The sequence below is a fragment of the Rhizophagus irregularis genome, chromosome 17 (assembly GCF_026210795.1).
Source record: "Rhizophagus irregularis chromosome 17, complete sequence".
Lineage (NCBI taxonomy): Eukaryota > Fungi > Glomeromycota > Glomeromycetes > Glomerales > Glomeraceae > Rhizophagus > Rhizophagus irregularis.
Genome location: NC_089445.1, coordinates 1,856,998 through 1,877,482, shown reverse-complemented (window position 1 = coordinate 1,877,482; position 20,485 = coordinate 1,856,998). Strand labels below are relative to the sequence as shown.

The window sequence follows — 20,485 nt, the reverse complement described above, 5'->3', positions numbered from 1 at the left end:
TTATAAAAAGGTAAAATATTTAAAGGATATGAAAAATATAAAGTTAGAAAAATAAATTGTATTTTTTAATATAATTTCATTTATTAAATTAATTTTTTTTGTGACTAAATAAAATAAAAGATGATAAAAAAAAAAAAAAAAAAAAAATTTAAAAAAATTTTTATAAATGTTATAATATATATTTGAAATATATATATTTAGAAAATTATACAAAATAAAATTACAAAAAATCCAATAATACACGTACTAATAATTGATACTTTCATCGATTTATCATCAGATGAATATTTAATATATTGCTCATTTTGAGTTTGATAATATTGTAAGAATGAATCTGAAGTTTTTATAATACAAGTTGGTAATTTATCCATTTGGTTATTTTAGATAAATTTAATTGTATACGTTTTGGTGTGGGATTTTTTTTTTTTGGTTTTTGTTTTCAAGACGTGAGAAAGGAAAGTTCGGGCCGTATTTATTTTGTATTTATATTAAAATTTTAACAATGGTTGAAAAAAAAAAATGATTTCGGAAAAATTTATCAAAAAAAAGCAAAAGAAGCAACAAATTTTGGTCACATGTACATATATTTACATTATTTCCATGTGAGAAATTTGTAATTTCAAAATTGGTGATTTGGCGTTAATTTATTGCCTTTTTTGAAAAATCTGAGTACCAGACCATTCAGCCTAAAATGCGGGTATATACGTAGTATAATCAATAAACGGTGATGGTCATACTATTTTCCGCAGTAATCTGCGCAAAAATATGAAAAGTTGTTAAGACGTTATTCCTTTTGCGGAAATGATTTCCGAATATAAAATCTGCATGCAACGATAAAAAATTTTTTTTTTTTCTTAATTCTTTTTAATAATTTTTATGCGTTTTAATATGGAAGAATCTCGTGAACAAAAAGAATTTATTCATTGGTTAACAGAAAATGGAGCCATCTTCCCGAAAATAAAATTTATCAAGAATGGAGTATATTCTACTGACATAATCAATGAAAATAATGAATATGAAATTTTTGCATCAATTCCATTTTCAATCATAATTAATGATAAAATTGCTAATAAAAATTTACCATATTTAAAAGATTTATCATCATCAAATTATTATTCTTCATTAATAATTTTTTTAATACATGAAAAATTATTAGGAGAAAAATCTTTTTATTCCCCTTATATTAATATTTTACCTAAACATATTAATTCATTATTAAATTATGATGAAAATGAAATAAATTATTTATTAAAAGGTACTGATATTGAAAATTTTGTTATTGAAAGAAGATTACAATTAAAAAATTGTTATGAAGAAATTTTGGAACGTTTACCATCAGATGGATTATTATTAAAAGAAAAAATGACTTGGTAAATATAAATTATTTTTTTTTACATTTATTTATTTAAATTCTTTTTTTTTTTTTGAATTAATTAAATTAATTTTTATTTCACTTTAGAATAATTATTTGTTATTTTATAGGGAATTATATTTATGGGCACATAGTATTGTAACTTCCCGTTCTTTCCCTAACAGATTTATTGATCCTGATGATCCTGATCCAAAAGAAGTTTTGATCCCTTTAGCTGATTCATTAAATCATAAACCTAGACAAAAAATCACTTGGGAATTCTCTGATGGAAATTCTATGCAATTGATTGCAGGGGAAACTATTGAATGTGGTAAAGAAATTTATAATAATTATGGTCCAAAGGTGCGTAATTTTGATTAAACATTTTTATTAAAGATTTTATATTAAAAAAGTTTTCTTTTTCTCTTAATTTCTCTTAAAAGTCAAATAGAGAATGTAAGTAACTTTATATTGTCAATTTCAATTTTTTTAAAAATTATTAAATTATTTTATTTTTTGTTTAGTATTAATTGCTTATGGATTTTGTATTAAAGATAATCCGGATGATTGGGTAATGATCAAATTAAATTTTGATCAAGATCCTGATAAGGATGAAAAATATGAAATTTTAGAAATTACTGATTCTTTAGATTTTACTCATTTTATTAAAAAAGATTCTATTCCAGATAAATTATTATCTCAATGTAGAATTATTGAATTAAATTATTTAGAAACAATTTATTTTCAACAAAATTTTAAAAATTCTTATCAAGAAAGAGGAAATGATTTATTTAATTTTGTCGGTTATAGAAATGAAATTTCTATGCTTGAAATTTTATTGATGTTATTAAATAGAAAGTTGAATACCATTATAGTTAATGAACAAAACCAAGTTAATCAAGATGATGAATTATCACTTCACGTTAAAATTTTTAGAGATGGTACGTACTAACGTTTATTTAAAAAATATCTTTTATTTGCGTTTATATAATAAATATTTTTTACTTGTATATTTAAAATACAGATCAAAAAGAAATCTTGAAGAGTGTTATATCAAAGATACAATCTCTTGAATTAAAGGTTCTTTCTCGTGCTTTGGATGATTTTAAAGAAAATAGGCTATCTAAACCACCTTTCTTATTTAACAACACAATAAATGAATTTATTATGGATAACTCATTATTATTCGAAAATAATAATAATGATTACTTTGAAATTAAAGAAAATTTATTAGATTCTTTATTAATAACTTCGGATAAAGCAATGAAGATGGATCAAGAATTTTCAAAAGTTATTCACAATATATTTGATGATGAACTTTTGGAAACTGAAGATGATATAGTATTAATATTATTTTTAATTCATGAAAGTAATAATAAAAATTCATATTGGAAAAATTTCTTTGATGCGGTAAAAGATTATAAATTTGTTTTGATGTAAGTAAATTTTACATATTTATAATATATATATTTATACAAAATTTAATTCTTTAAAATTTATATGAATTTTTTATTTCCAAAAAGGAATGATGGAGATGAAAAACAAAAATTACAAGAATTGAACGAATTTTATGAAAATTTATCACAATCAATATTTTCCAATGATTTACCTAATGATTTATTTTCAAAAGAAATTTTTACCTTTGAAAATTTTGTTTGGGCATCAAATTTATTAGATAGTTTTCAGATTAATTTGGAAAATAAGAGGGGTAAAAAATTTTTAGGGATAATGCCATTGTAATTATTGTAATATTGTAATCTTTTTTTTTTAATAAAATAAAAAAGTAACTTGTATTAGTGAATAGTGATATTCCCAAAATTGATACAAAAAAAGAACATATATATAAACAAATAAATGGTATTCAATATATGATTACTGCTTATGATAATTTATATTTTTTAAAGATAAGGCGAATATTGAATAATAATTTACACAATTCTTTCTTCTTTCGTCTTGGTTATATACTTTTTTTTGAATAATCGATTGGCTGCGCAGAATATCTTAATAAAAAAATTCTTCTGAAACATTGTCAAATTTGTAGTGATGCGGATGATTATGATGTGATTATTCAACTAATTCAAGTCGGTGAAGAAGAATCTGATATAGAAGATTTCAAAGTACATTCTAATATATTAAGTATTAGATCAACATATTTTAATGCTGCTTTATCATCTAATTGAGTAAAAAAAGATGTAAAAATTATTATATTTAAAAAACCAAATATTTTTAGAATTAAGATAATTCTTTACTATTACTCATTAAAAAATAATAATTTTCAAATGGAAGAAATTAAAATTTGAGATAATTTATTAAAAATGGACTATTAAAAGAATGATTCAAATATTATTATTATAAATAATAATACAACAATTTGAAAAATAAAGAATTTGGAAAAAGTAAAAGGCAAACTCTTTTTAGAATTATTGTGTCTAATATTTTCTGACAGAAAAATACTGAAGGGTATATTACAAAGAAATAGAAAATATTTTATTTTATTTTAATTTATTACTGTTATTGCTTTTACTAGATACTAACTGTTTATGCTTCAGTGTTAACATTACTAATTATATAAACCTTAGCAAATTTTCTTTTATTTTTAAAGGTTCTTATATTATTGACAAAATTTTTTTAGATGAAAATAAATATAGAACCTTTGTAGAACTTGCAGGTCTATTCATATTACATGATGAATATTTGCTTGCATAATATCTTGAAAATATCAAAATCACGTTAGTATTTTAGATAAAAAGAATGTAAATGTCTTTGATGAATAACAACCAGAAAGCTTTATACACATATACTACCCTCCCAAAAGTATCCGGTCAACCAATAAAGATCATATTTTATTAATAATAATTAATATTTAGTTGGCCATCCATTGTTTTTAATGCATGCTTCAATTTAGCGTAGCATGCTCTCAATTAAATTAATTTAAGTTTTGGATGGAATTCTTTCCCACTCTTCTTTAGCTGTTAATCCAGTCATGTCCTAAAATTTCCAAAAAGTACCATTACAGATACGATTGTTTGATACAAAAATTTTAATCCTAATAGCTTCATGTCCTTTCTAAAGGCCAATAATTTGCCCACGCTCACTCAATTCACTAGTTTTTCCCATTTTAAAAGTAGCCGAATGGCGTAATAACAAAAAAAAAGCAAAGTTTGGCGTTGGCAAAAATTGAGGCGTTATTATTTTTTTATTGCCAAATCTGGTACAAGTATCATAACACAATAAAAATACATTCATTTTAATCGTTAGAACCAGGGGAATTATTTTTTTTTAAAAAAAATAATACTTTATATATTCAATCTTGAGAAAATCAAGTTGAGCTTGACCGGATACTTTTGGGAGGGTAGTGTATTTATTATCAAAACAAAAAGACTTAAACAATTCACCAATTAGAAATTTAGAAATCAGGATTCTATATTATATAATAATCTTAATATTAATTTACCTCCTGATTGTATATACAATCTAGTCAATGATAATGCAGATATTATATCTGTTAACTCAATAGATACATAAAGTTGTATAACATCACTAGCTAAGTCACTTTAGTCATGTGAGAATAGTAACTATGTGATAAAAGATACAATACTGATGAACAATAAGAAACAGAAAAATAAGATTAAAAATTCATGTTTTTTTGATATGCCAGATGTGAATAAATTTTGACAACTAAATAAAGATAAAGTACAAAATAACTTTTGCAGAAAAATTATATGGAAATAGAAATTTAGTTATTAAAGAATTCTAAATGCATTGATAATGATACTCTAATAAAAGATGTTATTTTCCTTCTAGCCCTCAATAGTAACTTGTAACAACCTGAAATATTAGTAGATTTTTCAAATAATAGAAGTGCTAATATATCGCTGCCAATGCAATTACTCTTATCATTGAATATTTATCAAGAATCGAATGATATATAAAAGAATTATGGTTGCTCAATTAAGATGTCATAATAAATAATGTTGATAATGATAGCGTAGCGATAAAGATATCACTGACAATAATATAAAGTGAACATCAACAAATCAGGTTTCTTTTTACTCTACTTTATTATTACAAGAATTTGAATCAACTAGCTATTAAAGCAGCTTCAAGTACTACTAATGCGAACACTGATAATGTGATTAATTACAAATAGTACCCACCATCAAAAATCAAAAAACTATCAAAAGTCCTTTTAAACATTAAAAAATACTCATCACACAACAATGTATCTATATATATATATACAGAAAAAACAACTTCAAAATGATGGAAAAAAAGTATTACATGTTATATGATTAATGAATCTTAAGTAAAGAATTCAAAATTCTAGGAGTTCCCAATAATACAAATAAGAATGCTATTGAAAGCAGCATCTAACGTTTGCTACACAGATGTCCCTTTTTTATTACAGATAATAGTTATAAATATCAATCTGAAAACACAATGACTGTATATTTTATGGTAAAGGATAAATATGCTAGACAATTATTAAAAAATGTTTAGTCCATTAATATAGAAAACTACATATATCATTTTGGTTTAATATATTTTAAAACTAGTAATTTTAATAATAGAAAAAATTATAAAGATAAATTCATTAGCTTCAATAACAAATATATAGCAGCAAAGGTGATGGAAATAACATTTCTATTCAATCTAAAGAGTGCTTTTAAACAAAATCCAGACAAGATAATCATCAAATTTTAAAATGAGATAAATCTCTTTAATATTTGTAAGAAACATTACCATTTCAATAATTTTAATATTAAAGGTTATCCAATTGGGTATAATTGGCTACAAAAAAATTAAGCTATCAGCAAATTAAAAAAAAACATAAAATGCTAATATCTATCATTAGTCATATACTCAATTAACACCAGATGTTACCAATATGTACAACACTAATATGATTCGTTATTTCAATGAAGTAGGATATCACATATGATATAAATATCCAACTTCTTGATTTACTTATTTTGTAAAACTGAAATAATAACTGTAAGTATTACCATTAATGATTTCTGTAAAATCATCTTTAAATTTATTAATATGATGGGGTAACCCATCAAAATTAATTATAAAGGAGTATTTATTTGTGATATTACTTGATTATATTATATGTGATATTTCACTTACCCTAGATTATAGTACTACATGTAATTTAAATATCATATATAATCTGAATACCATATGTAATCTAAATATCATATATAATCTGAATGCTACATATAATCTAAATATCTAAATTTCACATATAATTTAAATATTGCATATAATCTATAAAATATAATCTAACTACTACAATAACTACAGTGCCCACCAATAAGTCACCGGTCACCTTTAAATTCGTACAACTATTGCGCAAATATGATCATATATAAACTTTTTTTTTTAATAATAAAACAACTTTTTATCGTATAATTAAAGTTAATCATCAAGTTGAATTACATTTACTCTAAAAATTATATGTAATTTTAATAAGAATTGGCCATTATATTCTAAATTTTATTAGAAAATTTAAGATTTCAATAGAGGTTTTTAGGTATTAATAAAAAATTAAAAAATTTGTTCATCGATACTTTAATTTTTTAATAAAATTGTTTGCTATAATTTATGGCATATTATTGTTAAAGTATCATCAAAATTAATGAAATGATTAGAAAATTGTGCACATTTAGCTGGCATTTGCCGATCATTTGTAGATCATCACCAAATTATTTACCAAATTTTAGCGTTAACTAATGCATTGAATTTGGCCAAATTTTTTTTCCAAAAATATTTGAAGTTACAGCTATTTATCTTAAATTTTTTTATCATAATAAAATTCAAGATTATAATTTACTCTTTAACTTGATAATTTATTAATAATAGGTAAGTGTAAAATATGTTTGTAAAATATATGTAACTTATCAATTATTTTATTGATTTTAATAATACTTTATAATAATGTACTAAAAATCATGGTAGACGATATTATTCAAAAAAAAAACTATGATAAAACAAATTATTTTAATGCTATGATAATACCTAAAGATTTCTATTGAAATCTTAAATTTTCTGATAAAATTTAAAATATAATGGCCAATTCTTATTAAAATTACACATAATTTTTAGAGTAAATGTAATTCAACTTGATGACCAACTTTACTTATACGATAAAAGGCAGGTTCATTATTTAAAAAAAAAGTTTACATATAACCATATTTGCGCAATAGTTATACAAATTTAAAGGTGACCGGTGACTTATTGAAGGGCACTGTACATATGATTTAAAAAATATAATCTAAATAATGCATATAATCTATCAATTTCTTATTTTGGGTATTTTTTTTTACATTCTAACAATACCTTTAAGTCTTTTCTATTATTTATGTTTTTATGTTAATATGATTTTATTATCACAATATAATTTAAATATCACATACACATATAATCTAAATAGTAAATACCACACTTTTCTTCTTGTTTCTGAGTCATTTACATAGCAAATTTTATATTTGGTTTGTTAACCTTCTGTAACTGTTTAGATACTTGGTTTATATTAAGGATGCTGACTTCTTGCATCTGACTGAATGCTAGATTTCATATTAAAATGCTTACCTTTTGCGTCTATTTGATTGCTGTTAATCATGTCAGATAGCATACTAGTAGATCTGTGATTAATTTCAGCTGACACTATACTATAATTTTAGCTGATTTTTTGGATATGTGATTTGAGAATCTAGCTTGACATTATAATAATATTATGGCAGTATCATGAAATTATTGTGAAACTGGTAGGGAACTGTCATGAAACTGTCATGAAACTGTCAGAATATCAGAGAGGTTTTATTAGTTCACTAACTTGAATGCTGAATTATTATGTCCAAAGTTTTGGCTGTAATTATGGAGATGTTCAAAAGTCAGAGCAAATATATAGGCTAATTTTGCTCATCTTTAATTATATCACTTGAATCAAAATATGATATGACACTAAGTCATCTTAATTTTTTACATATAATACTCTGCAATGGTATCTTTTTTAATAAATATAGCATATCAGTTGTTTATTTTATTTATTATAAAGTTTTGTTGTATTTTTATTACAATTTATTGAAAATGCTTGTAGTATTTATAAAAAAACAATTATATAATGTTGTAAATTTTTACTGTAAAATAATACACATATTTACTTTTCCAACTTTTTATATAATAAATAACAGTTATTTTATTACATTATTTTGTATTTTAAATAAAAAGTTTCATTTTTGAAAATGTATATTGAGTATTTATATATAAGAACTATTGAGATAATTATAATAAAAACTTAGCAAGTCAGCAGAATAATTATTCTATTTATTATTATAAAGTATAAGTTATTTAGTTATTTAATGTTTATAAATAGCTTTATTTTATAAAAAACTACACTTTTCTGACCTTTTCTAATATTTCTTTAATCTTGCAATAAGTTTTTAAAAACCAATTTACAACTCATTTGAAACTCAATTCCAATAGTAAAAAAACAAATTTTTTGAGCAATAATTAGTCTATTAAAATAATATAAATTATTATACAGTTATCACATATTTTAGTAGTATAATATGTAGTACTAGTATAGTACAATTTTATGAATATCACAAAAATTTACTTAATGAAACAAGCAGGATCAGCCTATATGAGTAAAAGTAAAATTAAAAAAAATTTGATAATGAATTGTTATTTATATCCTAGTCATTTATATGCAGAAAGAAACTAATTGATATTATGAAAATAGTTAAGATATATTGATAGCGTAATAGAAAGCTCAGTTAATGATTTAAAAAGTGTAAGAACATATTTATTTAACAAATTAAAGTTGTTTGTGAATACAAATCAATATAAGAATCCCTCCAGAAAATAGCAACCTTATCAAGTAGTATAAATTTATATATTGTTTTTTTTAATAATAAAACTAGCAGTACTTTTAACTGTTTTCATTTGCAATCATTATTTTCACTATTTAATGATTCTTCTGAAAGTGTTAATGATCTAGAAAGTAATGGTAAAAGTAATACATCTTCATGCAAGGTAGTAAAAGAAAAGCATCAAAAGAGTACTGACAACAAAGATTATATATATAAAAATAAATGGCCAATCGGGATTAGCAATAATGTCAAATTTTTTGAATCTAATGATGAAATAAAAAATGTTTATTGCAAAGATGAGGGGAATAAACTACAGTCTTTTCAATTATCAAATTGTCAACCTTTCTGAATAGGATTAAACGAACTTAGTAAACAAAGTCTTTACAGATAATAAAAGAAAGGAAATGATGAATTTCTGGAATAATGTACAGTTGCCTCAAAAAGTATCATCTGATTTTTTGTTGTATAATGATACATCCAATTTAAATTATTTATACCTTTATTTTTTATTATTTCATATATTTTCCTCATAATTTATAATCTAATAGACATATTACACAGTTAAAAAAATCATGTCACATTATCATTATACTGAATTATCTCCTCTAGAGAAAGAAAAAATACTAGCATATATGGAAAATTTTAACCCTGCACAAATAGCAAGAAAAATGAAACATAATCTTACCACAATATATAGATTTATTGACAAATACAAAAAGACAGGAATGACTGAAAATTTATCGTAATCACTTGCTTTTAATAATAATGAAAAAAATGCATTTATAAATAAAGTTAAATACTATATGTTACTGGAATTCATTCCCATATTGCAACAAAAAAACCTTTTGTATTAAAAAAGCATACATTAGCTCATATTAGTAGAGCTCCGAAAATGACTCGCATAAACTCGCATTTTTGACTCGCATAATTGTAAATTTTCGTTTAATTATATTCTAACTTAATAAAAAGTACTTTAAAATTAAGGTTTTTGACTCGTGATTCGACTTGACTCGACTCATTAGGAGCTCTACATATTAGTTGGTATGAAAAATATAAAGAAAAAATAATTCAGGATTGGAACTAAGTTATTTTCTCTAATGAATCAAGTATTAAGATTGGCAAGCAGTTAAATTTTAACATTGAATGTTTGACACCTACTTTTAAAAGTGATCAAAAATCAGTTATAATTTGGAAATGTTTTGCTAGAGGAATAAAAGGATCATTAATTTTTTGTAATAAAAATAAAAAAGAAGATGAAAAAATCAATTCAAATACTTACATTAAAATCTTGAATTCACATTTATATTTATTTCAACACACAGTTTGCGAATTAACAGGAAGGGCTGCAATTTTTCAACAGAATAATACATCTAGTATTCATATTGCAAAAATAATCAAAAATTGGTTGAAGAAGAATAAAATTGTGATTATTGATTGGCAAATTCTTCAGATTTAAACTCAATAGAGAATATCTAAAAACAATTAAAAGATAATATTCAGGTCTGTAAGGTTTTTCCAAAAACTGTAAGTGAACTTAAAATTGCATTAAGTGAAAAATGGGAAAATTTGAATTGTTTATTTTTGAAGAGGTTATTGCTTTAATGTCACAAAAAATCAATGCAGTATTAGAAGCAAGAGAAGGGTAACACATTATTAGTTATTTTAGAGATTATTTTTTTATGTAAAGTTTAATAAAACTCAATAAAATTTAGCCATTTTTAGTATCAATTAATACTTTTCAAGGTGACTATATATATTATCTTAGATTTAAACCAATCATAATATTTGTTTATTTATATAGAGTGAACTATCAAATGAAGAGAAATCAAACATCATACATTGATTAAAATGGAAAAACAGCATGAAACAATTCATCAATAAATATTCATCTGCTATTAAAGTAAAATCAGTTTTTGATGAAAAAGAATCATTATTAGAAACTATTTTTAAAAAGCCATTTGAGGAAAAGCTTGTATTTAAGACTTATTATGACCTGTTGTAGATGCAAAACATTTATAAATGATTGTAGGTAACTGTATTATTTAATATATTACAGTATAATCAGCCAATGCAATCTTCATTTTATTTAGTGTACTCCTATTTGTAAGGTTGCTTGTCTAAACCTCTTCAAAATCCTACGATTAGTTTCATCAAAATTTTACTATAAATTTATTATAGTTTCAGCAGAGTTTTGGCAGCATATGGGCCGATTTGATGCATTAAGTAGTAAATTTGTTATTTATTAAAATTTTTGTTAAAAAATTTCAATGAAGTATTTTTTTTCTATATAACAATAATTGTAAAGCTTAACAAATTTACTTTAGTTACAAAATTATTATTTTTGGCAAGATAGTATAAAGTTATAATAATAATCATCTATCGTCTCCTCAAAAACCTGTTGTCCACCTGTTGGACATGCTGTAATTTTGGCCGAAAATACCGTAATTTTAGCCAAATTTCCCTTAAAATATCCGATAATGTTGGCCAAATCCATTTTATGCGTTGAATCGGCCCATATGTTTCGGCATTTATAATAAATTTTGGCAGTTTCGCCTTTCTCCAAAGTTTCGCCAGTTTTTTAATATAACTTTAATATAGTTTTGGCAGAATTTCGCTTTTCGGCTGAACACCATCTTACCTAAACCTCTAGGTTTTGACAAGCAACCTTACCTATTTGACATGCCTTTTAATTTACTTTATGATCTAGATAAAATTAAGTTTGCATATAAAGAATCACTTATTAATCTGATAATTTGATCATAACCTAAATTCTACCTATACATGTGGAGTCCTTTTTAGAATAACGAGTAGTTTAAATTTTACTAAATTAATTTATATAGTTTATTTTCATTTGTATAATGTATTATAAACTTATCTATTTTAATAAAGATTTAAATATGCTGCAGCAAAAAAAAAAAAGATAAAAAACAAGGAAAATTTTCTTTTTTTCTAAGAGAACTTCAATATGATTTTAATTTACATTATGTAAAAATAGAGATGATTTTGATATAAAATATTTTAAAGAATAATGCTATAATAAAGAAACTACTATTGTATTAATTAAATTAAAAAATGATGATAATAAAATTATTGGAAGTTATAATTAAGGTTGCTTGTCTAAACCTCTTCAAAATCCTACGATTAGTTTTGTCAAAATTTTACTATGGATTTATTATAGTTTTGGCGGAGTTTTGGCAGTTTTGGCATTTATAATAAGTTTCAGCAGTTTCGCCTTTTTCCAAAGTTTCGCCAGTTTTTTAATATAACTTTAATATAGTTTCGGCAGAATTTCACTTTTTAGCGAAACGCCATCTTGCCTAAACCCCTAGGTTTGGCAAGCAACCTTAGTTATACAGTCAACTCTCTTTATAATCACACATTTGGGACAGTCCATATTTGGTGATTATAAAGAGATGTGACTATATAAAAAATTTCATATATTAGTATATCATAATTCTGGCCAAAAATTAACATAATTTTAGCCAAAATTATACTCAAAACTTTATTGTATTGTAACTCCGCCAATATTAATCGTAGAGAGATGATCTTACCGCCATTCGATTCGTCTTGATGAGACGGTTCTAATGGTATAAAATACATCGAAATCCAATCACTAGATTAATTTCCGAAATTAAAAAAAATATTAATAGTTTTTGTGTAATAACTCCGCCAATATTGATCCTAGAGAGACGATCTTACCGCCATTCGATTCGTCTTGATGAGACGGTTCTAATGGTATAAAATATATCGAAATCCAATCACTAGATTAATTTCCGAAATTAAAAAAATATTAATGGTTTTTGTGTAATAACTCTGCCAATATTGATCCTAGAGAGACAATCTTACTACCATTCGATTTGTCTTAATGCGACGAATCTAATGGTATAAAATACATTGAAATCCAATCACTAGATCAATTTCCGAAATTAAAAAATATTAAATGGTTTTTAAGTAGTAACTCCGTCAATATTGATCACAGAGAGATGAGCTTACCACCATTCGATTCGTCTTAATGAGGCGATTCTAACGAGCTATTAATCGTCTTTTTACAATCACTAGGTACCGAGAAATTTAGCAAAATGTTAAATGGCGCAGTAAATGTAAATCAAGAAATATAATAATGCCGATGCTTAACATTTTGTTGAATAACTCATCAGCCAGTGATCGCAAAAGGATAAAACTACCACCATTCGATTCATCTCAGTGAGACGATTCTAACAAGCTATGATACATCTTTGTACAATTATCAGATGCCAAGTTATTTAATATATTCTTTATATAACTGTGATTATAAACAGTTCTTTTTAATATAAGATTTTTGAGGATAGGTGTGATAGTGACTATAGATAGATTGTGACTATATAGGATAGTTTTTAATAATAAAGTGTTTTGAACATTCAACTGGTGTGACTATATAGTAGAATGTGACTATAATGGGAGTGACTATAGAGGGAGTTGACTGTAATCCAATATATTGGAATGATTTTAAGGTTGCTGGAGAAATTAGGGGTTTTGGCAAGTTAGCGAAACTCTGGAGAAAAGTGAAACCTGATAAAATTTATTATAAATGCTAAAACTGCTGAAATCTTGCCAAAACTAATAAAACTATAGTAAAATTTTGGAGAAACTAATTGTAGAATTTTGAAGAGATTTAGGCAGACAACCTTAAATGGTTCTAGTATTTATCTTTCAATTAATAATAGTTTTATTTTTTTAAAAAAAATATAATTTAAATCAATTAAAATTACATTAAGTAAAGTTAAAAATAAAATAAATGTTATTTATAATAATCATGGTTTTAGTAGTTATGATTTACAAATATTTAAAAAACTTGTTATTGTGAAAATTATGAAATGAAAATTATTGAAAATAATAATTTTAAAGGATTAATTTTATATTCACCAATAGTTAATTTGAAATTAATTTACCAGGTGGTGAATTTTACCTCTGGTAAAATTCACCAGTAATATGATAATTTTAGTTTTATATTAATTTTGTTTGTATTATGTTTTACAATTTTATACATGTAAATAAAAATTTTTTTATAAATTTTTTTAAACTATAACTTTTTTTTCAAACATATTATTAAACCCATACAACTCAATTTCATAAATTAGAAATGAAATTTATAGAGAAATTTGTGTTTTTTATAACACTACTAATTGTATAATTTCTAAAGTTTTGTATTTTTTATTTAATAACTTTAGAGTGTAATTTCACCACTTTAGTCAAATGAAATCAACTTCTTTTATTAATTAAAAGTTGTTCAACAAGCCAAAACTACTTGTATATTATTTTTTATAAGTGTAGGTATAATATATATAAAGAAGCCTATATTTTTCATAATGGTACTAACTTTCAAAAATTTTTTTCATTTATTAACTTCAGAGTGTAATTTCACCATTTTAGTCAAATAAATTGACTTTTTAAATTAATTAAAAATTGTTCAGCAAGGTTAAAACTACTTGTATATTAATTTTCATGGGTGTAAATATAATACATATGGAGAAACTAACATTTTTCATAATGGTACTAACTTTCAAAATTTTCTCTTTTCTGTTTACTAACTTTAGAATGTAATTTTACCACTTTAGTCAAATGAAATTGACTTTCTAAATTAATTGAAAATTGTTCAAACTACTTGTATATTAATTTTCATGGATGTAGGTATAATACATATGGAAAAATCTACATTTTTCATAACGGTACTAACTTTCGAATTTCTTTTTTCTGTTTATTAACTTCAGCGCATAATTTTACCACTTTAGTCAAATGAAATCAACTTTCTAATTAATTGAAAATTGTTCAGCAAGGTCAAAACTATTTGTATATTAATTTTTATGTGTGTAGGTATAATACATATGGAGAAATCTATGTTTTTCATAATGGTACTAACTTTCAAATTTTTCTTTTTTCCATTTACTAACTTTAGAGCATAATTTCACCACTTAGTCAAATGAAATTTACTTCCTTTATTAATTGAAAGTTGTTTAGCAATATAAAATCTACTTAATACTTGTAAGATTTATCACATTTTTTATAATAATACTAACTTATGAATTATTATATATAAATATTTTTATTAATAAAATTATTAGTTTTTTCAAAACAAAACAATTTAAATTTTAATAAATTATGGAATATAGGTGAACTTTACCTTGGGTTGATTTCATCACTGGTGAGTGTTAAAATCACTCAATTTTAAAATTGATGATTATGAAGTTTTTCAAATAATTATCGCTGTTTTCAATTTGGTGCGATCATAGCGTAACATATACATGCCACCCAAATTATTTTGGACTGCCGTAATTATAAGTAAAATCCCAAATTCAATTATGGCATCCCAAATTATTTCGGCACTTTACATAGTAAATTATATATAAACCGAATGAATTATGGCATCCCAAATTATAATTATGACATCCCAAAATAATTTGGGCAGCATGTATAGTGTAACACCACTAAAAATAATCAATTTTTAAAAATTTGTGAATACCCGTGATTTTTTTAAATAATCATCTAGAAAAGGGTTGATTACCTATGATTACCGGGGGAAATCATGGAAAATTTTATAAAAAACTGTTATTGTTACACAAAGTTAAAAAACTTGCGTATAAGTAAACTACTCGAAAAATTGAGATTTTTCTATAATTTCCACTGGTATTCACAGGTTATCAACTATTTTCTAAATGATTTTTTAGAAAAATCATGAGTATTCACAAAATTTTGATAATCATATTTTTATAGGAGTGCTAGCTGTGATCGCACTAAATTGTAAACAGCAATAAAGAAAAATCAATTCAATAAAATATGTAAATTTAAGTAATTATTTCATTAAAAATGGTTGGGAATTTTATTAGTATGTGTTTGATTAATAATTAGGGTTTAATTATTATTTTAATTTCAAAATGGAACAATTTGTTTGTGATTTGAATAGTAAAATCCAAAATTATTTTTTTTAAAAAAAAACATTCAGTTATAAAGAACAAATAAAAATTGATTTTTTATTTTAAAAGAAATTATTTTCAAAAATGTATATACTGTACAATATATACGGAATCAAGATTTGTTAAATTTTAATTGCTAAACGCTCACCAAACCAATTATTTAAAAGATTTAATACTATATCAAGAAAAATCTATTCTACAATTGTAGAATTCATAAAATAATTAAAGGAAATGTCGTTAATAAAAACAATTGAAGCTAATGAATGCTTTTGAGTATCTAAGTATCTAAAGATAAAATATATCATTTATGTAAAAAAAAAATTGTATAATGATTTCTATGTTAAATTTAAAGAAAATACCTAATTAACCCAAGAAAAAATGTCTTTCGAATAGTAACTGATGCGGTGAAGTGTGACCTTCTTGAAAATTAATCGAGATCACATTCAGTGTCCAAATTTTTAGAAATTAAATACATAATTAAAAAGTAGTGTAAATTATACGCTCAATTAAAGGTTTGATTTAATATTTCTCGTTAATCATTCGTATCCAATAAATAGAATCCATAAACATCATCATTAATTTTTCAGTTGTATTGGTGTCACAGATAATTGATGCCAATTTGTTGTCGCTAGTATGTTTTATAAAAATTTCCTGTCTCAGAATACTTAGTAAAAACAAAGGACAGAATAGATTCTCTTCTGTATTAGATTTGCATTTTCGCTAACCTAACTCACCTAACGCATTTCGCGAAGTTCGGCTAGGCCTTTTCACAACATAAAAATTATTCTAAAACTGAATGGGATATGGGTATAGGAACAATGTCCTATTTTATTTACTAATATTGTCCTATTTTGAAAGAAATCAACATTGACTACTACACCTTCAAGACGACTCCAATACTCCTTCGAATATTTCTACAACATTAAATAATCCACCTATACCAATGCGTATGATCCATTAGTTAATTTTTACTTATTCTAAGAATCGAACCCATGATAAACTATATCTAATATTCGTAACTTAACTACTACGCTTTCTAATAGCTAACCCTATTCTTACTATAACCTAAATAAAGTTATAGCTTCATGTCCCGAATTATAATTAATAATTGTTGAACATTTCCGTATGCTTATTATGTATATACAAGTTAAATAATTGTATTATTAAATATTGATTTCGTTTTAATTTATTCTCTGAGATTTTTGGCGAGGGATAATATTCATAACATTTCAAATGATCTTACTTCTTTCACAACCGTTCACGCAACAATGTCGTAACTTCGTCCATCAGTATTTTTGGTTCTGGAAGGTTATTAATAAACTAAATAATTTCTGAATATGTTTCATACAATAAAGCTAAATTGGTAAAAGTTGAATAAAACTTTGATCTTTTTTTTCTACTCCTATAATTTTGCCATGGGCTATAATTTTGCCATGGACTATAATTTTGTTATGGTAATTTTTCTAATCAATACTCCCCATCACAGGAATGAAATTTTTTCATTCTCTCTGTTGTTGATTAATTTAATGAATTTGTATCTAAGCTAAATTAATTGGAATACTTAAAATATTAAACAGCCTAAATCCTTGATGTATCATGACTTGTAAATATTTAAATCATGATATAGAAGATAATCCACCATACATAATTGGTTTTGGTTCTTTTGGTACCATATAAGACAAAATACTATTTTCATTAATCTACAGGTTTACAAATATCCTTCATTAACTTTAATAAAATCAAGCCAGGAGAAGTCGTTAAATGATGAAACTAGCGTTATTTTGAGGGAGGAACAGGAAGAAAATTGGGTGATGGTGAAACAATGTCGAGGTCGAGGCGATGGTATTGAATATTCTTTGTACCCTAGTTGAGTATAATATCTAAGATTTCCTATCATGACTTGTATCAAAATAATTTCGTAAAACTTTCACAAATCAGTATAGTATAATTTTTGTTTTTCGGATCTTAAATTTAACAACATAAATATTAGTTAATGTAATCTCTATTTGTTAAAAGATAATACCATTTTAAAAATACCTCATTAATTCTAACGTAACATTCTTTGAATTACCTAAGCGTTTCAGAGTTAAAGTAAAATTCATGAAATCAGATATATTCCAATTTTTAATTAATATACCATTTATTTAGGAACTCACCTTTTAATTATCAAAGAAATTATCTTGTTTGATTATAGTTGAGTATCCAATATTATCATTATAATTAGTTTCAATTTATCTAATTTATCGAAAATGTTTTTTGCATTACATGTATTATATTATACGAGCTCCAAAATGAACTCATAATTCAAGAAATTAACGTCTTTACGTAAAATACAGCATTAGAAGGAAAAGTATAAAAATTTTTTTACGAATTTATATGCACGAGAATCGAATCGTGTAACGAAACTCAGAAAATACGGTGAACATCACGTGAATTGAATGCGAAATGCGCACGAGCTTCGTATACTGTGATTTATTGATTAATTAAATTAGTAAATAATAGAATTTTACCGAAGTGGAGTTGCACAACTCAAAATTGGGTTCATTGATTATAAAATGTAAATGATTCAATAATTTATATTTTACAGATTTCATGATAACAGATATACCAATGATTCTGCTATCAAAGCATAAATATCCTATACAATAAGTATATTAAGATCAATTCCTTCTTTCTCCCCCCCCCGATATTTAGGCATTAATCGCTAAATTATTTAATTCTTAACAGATTTTTGACATAAGCATAACTCATTTTGATTAATCAGGTGGCTTAAAAATCTTTGGTATTACACAATCAACTATCCAAATTGAGCAATTCATTTACCCATTTGTAACTAGTGATACCCAAAAAATGAATACTATAAATAGCTGTTATTCAACTTTTTTAACAAAAAGAAAACTTGAAAAATGATGTCTTCTGAAACTTTAGTAAATTCATTATTAAGAGACTTGAGTCGACTTTATAATGATACAAATGATTATGATGTAATTATTCAAGTTGGAGAAGAATTTGATATAGAATATTTTAAAGCACATTCTAATATATTAAAAATTAGATCATCATATTTTGATTCCGCATTATCATCAAATTGGGCGAAAAAAGAAGGAAATGTTTTTACATTTAAAAAACCGAATATTAAACCTAATATTTTTAGGATTATTTTAAAATATATTTATACTGGAACTATAAATATAAAATCTGTAATTGTAGAAAATAATCTTATTGAATTACTTATTGCAGCGGATGAAATTAATCTTGATGAATTAGTTGATTATATTCAAAATCATATTATTACATTAGATCAAGAATGGTTTAAGAGAAATGAAATTAAATTATATAATACACTTTCACGTTATCAAGGAGTTTTTAATATTCTTTATGAACATTTTGAAGATCTTATTAGTAATAATCCTGATAAATTTTTGAATAATTTTAATTTATTTTCAGAATTAGAAGATGATGCTTTACTTTCACTTATTCAAAGTGATAATTTTAAAATGGATGAAATTGAAATTTGGGATAATTTATTAAAATGGGCTATAACAAAAAATCCAAATGTTAGTAATGATACAACACTTTGGAATTCTAAAGAAATTGATTTTATTAAGTTAACAATTCAACAATTTATTCCACATATTAGATTTTTTCAAATTTCTTCTGAAGATTATTATTATAAAATACGTCCTTTATCAGCACTTTTACCAAAAGAACTTAATGAAGAACTTATTTTACATTATCTTGTACCAGGAAGTTCATTAAATACAAAAGTATTACCTTCAAGAAAAGTTAATGTAGAATCAGTAATTATTGATATGGATCATATTTATCAAATTGTTCATTGGATTGATAAAAATCAAGGTGAAGTTTCTTTAAAATTAGTTCCATATGAATTTAAATTACTTTTACGTGGAAGTAGAGATGGTTTTGGTATTGATACTTTTGGAAAAAGATGTTATAATAAAAGAGCTACTCTTATAATAATTAAATTGAAAGATGATGATAAAATCATTGGAGGTTATAATCCTTTAAGTTGGAGGGGTGCTAGTAAATATCTTTCAACGAATGATAGTTTTATTTTCTCATTTCAATCTACTCTAAATTTATCATCAACTGTTCTAAGTAGAGTTAAGAACGGAAAAAATGCAATATATGATTCTGCTTATGATAAACATGGTTTTGGTGATGGTGACCTTCGAATATTTGATAAAGTTTGTGATCTTAAAGAATACGAAAAAAGAATTATTAAAAATGATAGTTTCGAAATTGAAGATTACGAAGTATTTCAAATTGTAAAGAAAAATACGTGA

General features: G+C 24.1%; 3 protein-coding genes across 3 annotated transcripts; all 3 read left to right on the top strand.

Annotated features, from left to right (window-relative positions):
• Positions 1 to 888: 888 nt before the first annotated feature.
• On the top strand, positions 889 to 3,157 carry OCT59_009136 (uncharacterized protein; the record flags this gene model as incomplete). Its single annotated transcript, XM_066133339.1, has 6 exons — positions 889 to 1,370; positions 1,483 to 1,714; positions 1,795 to 1,807; positions 1,876 to 2,292; positions 2,376 to 2,787; positions 2,875 to 3,157. The coding sequence occupies 6 exons, from the start codon at positions 889 to 891 to the stop codon at positions 3,089 to 3,091; spliced, it is 1,773 nt and encodes a 590-aa protein (XP_065999789.1). The 3' UTR covers positions 3,092 to 3,157.
• Positions 3,158 to 15,861: 12,704 nt separating this feature from the next.
• Positions 15,862 to 18,049, top strand: OCT59_009135 (uncharacterized protein; the record flags this gene model as incomplete). The annotated part of the gene is made up of 2 exons (XM_066133338.1): positions 15,862 to 17,632; positions 17,885 to 18,049. The coding sequence occupies exons 1-2, from the start codon at positions 17,594 to 17,596 to the stop codon at positions 18,047 to 18,049; spliced, it is 204 nt and encodes a 67-aa protein (XP_065999788.1). The 5' UTR covers positions 15,862 to 17,593.
• Positions 18,050 to 19,084: 1,035 nt separating this feature from the next.
• OCT59_009134 (uncharacterized protein) lies at positions 19,085 to 20,485 on the top strand (the record flags this gene model as incomplete). Its single annotated transcript, XM_066133337.1, has 2 exons — positions 19,085 to 19,661; positions 20,172 to 20,485. The coding sequence occupies 2 exons, from the start codon at positions 19,085 to 19,087 to the stop codon at positions 20,483 to 20,485; spliced, it is 891 nt and encodes a 296-aa protein (XP_065999787.1).